We start from the raw sequence: 5000 nt of genomic DNA, 5'->3' as shown, positions 1-5000 counted from the left end.
GCACGTAACACGAGGGGAATGTGAAGGAAAAAGCAGCTCGTCTCGTAACAGCAGGATTATCTTTTAAATTAAAAACACTCGACGTGATTTTCAACCACGACGCTGAAAGGTGCACCGCTGCCCCCTACAGTCAACACATGGCACTGCAGTATGTACGACTCAAACATGTTGGACCGCCATTTTTCTAAGGTTTTTTTTGCCAAATCCATCAAAGTCATTCTACACAACAGATATCACCATATTAGATAAGAGTCCGATGGGTCTGTAAACTAACATATTAATTGTCGGAAACTTCGAAAGTACTCAGCACTGAATGGAGACTCATTATGTTTCCATTGGATAAAATACAACAATTAAGATCAAACTAAACCTTTTCATGCCATGTTTATACTACAGTATATACGATCCAAAAACATGTGTAACCACTATTTTTCTCCGGTTTTGCCAAATCCATCGAGGTCATTCTACACAACAGATAACCGTATTAGATACGAGTTATTTGAGACCTTTCCGCAACTTCGAAATCATTCAAGAACTTAGTAACTTGGAAAATTCGGCACTCCAGAGTCAAACTTTTCAACTTGTGCCACTGAATGCTTCACTAACACACAGACTCATCCGGTTTCCATTTGATAAAACACAACAATGAAGACCAAACTAAACCTTTTTCATGCCATGATGTCCCTAAATCGTCCTTGCTTAAAAGCCACAGGGCTGTCGGTGCACAATTACATCTCTTAATAACCTTCGGTACATTAGGTTAGAACAGTTTACAAGCAGTAGCTAATTTTACATATAAAGAATCTATTAAACAAACACGCTAAAATGTTACCTCTGGGTGCAGTAATGGAGGTAAATCACTGAAATGTCTTTAATCTGATTCATTCAACAATCTCGGTCTTGATTCTGTGTCGCCTGAGTCCTTTTTCGGCTTTTGGATCTTGGTCTTGGATATCTGGGAATCTTGTCTCGACTTGTCCACAAACACAGTGAACTATCTCACTTTGGTGTGGGGCAATAAAAAAGAAGAAGGCCTTTTGCTGCCTGGATGTAATAAACAAACGTCCACATTTTGTCATGACGTCATCTTAAAAAGGCTTAAAGACTCTGTTGGGTATACACAACACACGTCGGATATATACGAAGAACCTATTCTTAGTTTCACTCTGCTCTGTTGATTTCTGGAGTACACACTAATGGGCTGCACACTGGGTGGGCATCAGTAATCTATTTAACACACAGGCTAGATACACTGTTATTTTACAGTTGGCTTAACTTTGCATCCAAGTTTTATTAAAGAGGATCAAGCCTTTGTTGACTGTCTGGGAGTGATCTCCTGATTATAAAGAAAAAAAAGCATGAGAGTGTCCACGTTAAGACTTTCAAATCTCTCTTCAGGTCTGAGGGACTAGAAGAAGAAGAAATAATAAAACTAGAATCTGGTAAATTTGGATGAATAATATCAAGATTAAAGAGTAAATATCTACCTGCACTAGCACTGAATGTGAGCTTTTATGTGATGATACTGAATACATTTATTAAGTGATGGAAGAAAGAGAGAGAGAAAGAAAAAAAGCCTTGTATTCAACTTCAAACTGAATAAAAGCAAAAAGCTCTCTCCAGGTTGCAGCTGAGGCCTGTATTCATCTGCATTGTTGAACCTGAAGGTCACTTTTATTTATTTATTTATCTATTCATCTTCTTTTCTTTTTTTAAAGAGAGAAAAAGATCCAAGTTCTGCATTCTCGTTTTTTTCTTTTCTTCTCCTGAACGCAATCGTTCAAGCCGCGCAAATGATCAAAGGTTGAACGTGACTATAAGATGATGATTTCAGGGTTGTTTCTATGACAACGTTTAATTATTTAGTCGCTTTCTTCTTTCTTTTATTTGTTATAGCTCACATACATCCAAGAAGTTCACTGTCAGAAACTAAACTAAGCTTTAATCCAATAGAGGGAAACTTCGCCTTTTTCCCCTCCATCACCTCTAACCCAAACACTAAAATACATTTTTAGGTGAATTGCTTGCGTGTGAAGAGAATTGAACAGCTTCTCTGGGACTTGGCTTTAGTGTAATTCCCCTTTAATTCCCACGTTGCTCTGGTGTGCTGTAGCTGATGCAGCTGACAGCGCCCAAATGCGTATTAGCGCGTATGTGTGCTCACCGCAGTGATGGGTGAATGAATCGACCAAGCGTGTGTGAAAACATGCTGTCTGGCCTTGCTTGCGCTCCTCTCTTTTCTTTCTCTCTCTCACTCTCTCTCTCTCTCTCTGCTGAAGCACACACACACACACACACACAGACAGAGCTGTATTTCTTGCCTTGTACCGATGCCTGAATTAGCACCTTTGTCCATGCCAGGCGAGCACGCATCCAACCGGCAGCGTGTGAGGGGGAAAACTTGTGCTGCTAACAGGCGTGGTGGTGAATGTTCTTATGGAAATAAAATAATAAACAATTTAGACATGAGCTGAAAATGCAAGAACATCACTGCTGTATCTCCTCACACACACACACACACACAGACACACACACACACACACACACACACAAAAGACACCCACTCATATACAACTCGTTCCTAAGCTCACTGTTAGAAACTCGCTTTTGGATATTCCTCGACTTTCCTTCTGGTTTAAAACAAACTAAATAAGGGGTGATGAACTTATAAAATTAATTTCAACTAGTAATTTTTCTCCTCTTTTTTTTGTTGCATTTTTAAAAAATAAAACCACCCTACCCCCCCCCTCCCCCCTTTTCTCTTTCAGATACGTACAAAAACGTAGTTCGATTGTACTCATACCGCATTACACAGTGCATTTACCACGCGCAAAGTCTTTGACAATCACCGGTAACAAGTTTTCTCTCCATCAGGAGCCTTGGCAAAAAAAATAAAAAGACACACAAAAAGGAAAAAAAAATTAAGAATTTAAAAAACACACGAAAAAGTAAACGTTTTAGGATTAAAACAGCGAGGGGAGGATCATGGGAAAGGTTTTTTTAGTTAATGAAATGTTAGTTTTTTCCCCCCGAACTCTCTCCAGCTGATTTAAATATAAGACTTCCTGTTTCCACCAACCCCCCGCCCTCTTTCCGAATGTGTCCAGAACTCTCCAGCGTTTCTTTGACTTTTCCAGCGTGCCGGCAGGGGTTAAAAAAAAAAAAAGAGCGAAAGGGGTTGATGGGGGGTCAAGGGGGAGATCATAAACCATGCCGATATACATATTAATATTCATTTCAACCTCCCCTGACCTCGTCGTCAACCCCTCCTCCTCGCTCTCTGTCTCTCTCCTCGGAGGAGAAGCTTCCTTCCACCTGGCAGCACAGGTGAAATAAAGCGGAAATAACTCTTAAAAATTAAAAAAAAAAGAGATAGAAAGAAGAAAAAAATAAAAAAGAGGGCTCTGTACAATCTCACATCTCACTCAACCTCTGCTTAACTTTTTAACTTTTTTTTTACGATGACGCTGCGGTTCGGGTGCTTCGCCACACGCATACATTCAATATCAAAAAACAACAGTGTTACCGGAGTTTGGAGGAGGAAAAAAATATTACTTTCTCCAAACAGGTTTAAACCCCCCCCTCTCTCTCCCTTCTCTCCCCGCGCCCCCTCCCTCTAGGGAATGTCTGTGATTGATTATGATAAGAAAAGGGTCTTAGTGACAGTTCACACTTTTTTAAAAACATAGAAAAATAAAAGGCTGAAACACTCGAAAGGTTTCTAAAAAAGGTATGAACAGAGGGATGAGAAGGTTGGCAGGTGTGTGTGTGTAGAGGGGGGGGGGGGTAATTGTCAACCTCCTCTTTATCCCTCTGCCACCTTTCTGTGCATCCTTCTATCTCTCTCCACTGAAAGAGAGGAAGGAGGAACAACCCAAAAAGTGAGGCATTCTGGGCCGTGGAGAGAGATAGACGTGTGGACAAATGAAAGAGCAGAACGAACTGATTGAAAGAAAAAAAAAAAAGGAAAGGAAGAGGCGTAAAGGAAGAAACAGATCCCCCGAAACACTTGACGGGGAGGAGGGGGGGAAGTGACAACTGTCAACTTGAACACAGCCACAGTGGCTACCCTTCTCTTCTTCCCCACCATCCCTCCCTCCATCCCTCCCTCCCTCCCCTCCCCTCCATCCATCCATCCTTCCATCCGCGAGTCCATCTGTCCATTCATCTATCGGGTCCGTTCACTCACTCAAAACAAAGTGCTGCCGTCTCCTCCCGTCCCCTGGAGGCTGTCTGCCGTCGTGGCTCCTCCTCCTCCGCCCGCCTCGTTATTATTATTGTTGGCCGCCGCTGCAGCCGCCGCCGCCACCGCTTCCAGGGAGGCGGCGTCGAAGCCCTGGTCGGCCCCCAGCGCATCGGCCTCCATCTTCACGCTGTCGGCGAGGAAGGCGGAGTAGGCGTCGCTGTCGGCCATCAGCAGCTTGAGCTTGGGGATCCAGCTCTTGCGGACGACGCGTCGGGCGTTGGTGCACATGTCGGCCGCGATGGCGTTCATCTCGCTCTCCTTGAAGCTCGGTGCAAAGTTCTGGCAGTAGACTGGAGGGAGGGAGAGAGAGAGAGAGAGAGAGAGAGAGAGAGAGAGAGGGAGAGAGAGAGAGAGAGAGAGAGAGGAGGATGAAAAAGGGAAACAACAAGTTAGAGAATAAATCAAAAGAACAAGAAACAGAGACGTAGAGCTGGGCGATTTGGGCAGAATCAAATATTACACTATCTTTGACCAAATACCTCGATATCCATATTTTGACAATATTGTAAAGATGACTATCGGTGCTTTCACCAAATATTTACGCAATGAGATTTTTGATAATGACTAAGTGGATGAAGGCAATGTTGAGCTCAGAAAATTACATTTTTTAATGTAATTCAGCCTTTAAAAGCAGGAAAAGACACTTAATCCATATCATGATATTCAAAATCTAAGATAATATCTATAAAATATCACGATATCAATATAATATTGATTTATTGCCCAGCCTTAGGACTGTATAAAACCTATGAGG

At 42.3% G+C, this 5000-nt stretch overlaps 1 protein-coding gene across 1 annotated transcript in view; it reads right to left on the bottom strand.

The window, feature by feature from the left end:
* Positions 1-4189: 4189 nt before the first annotated feature.
* nacc1b (nucleus accumbens associated 1, BEN and BTB (POZ) domain containing b) overlaps positions 4190-5000 on the bottom strand; it is a 37658-nt gene continuing 36847 nt past the window's right edge. Inside the window, exon 8 of the mRNA XM_062436662.1 lies at positions 4190-4536. Within this exon, the coding sequence (XP_062292646.1) occupies positions 4190-4536 (347 nt within the window). The remainder of the gene's footprint in view (positions 4537-5000) is intronic.

The sequence above is a fragment of the Scomber scombrus genome, chromosome 2 (genome assembly GCF_963691925.1).
Source record: "Scomber scombrus chromosome 2, fScoSco1.1, whole genome shotgun sequence".
NCBI classification, from domain to species: Eukaryota; Metazoa; Chordata; class Actinopteri; order Scombriformes; family Scombridae; genus Scomber; species Scomber scombrus.
This window is presented reverse-complemented; position numbering and strand designations above follow the sequence as displayed.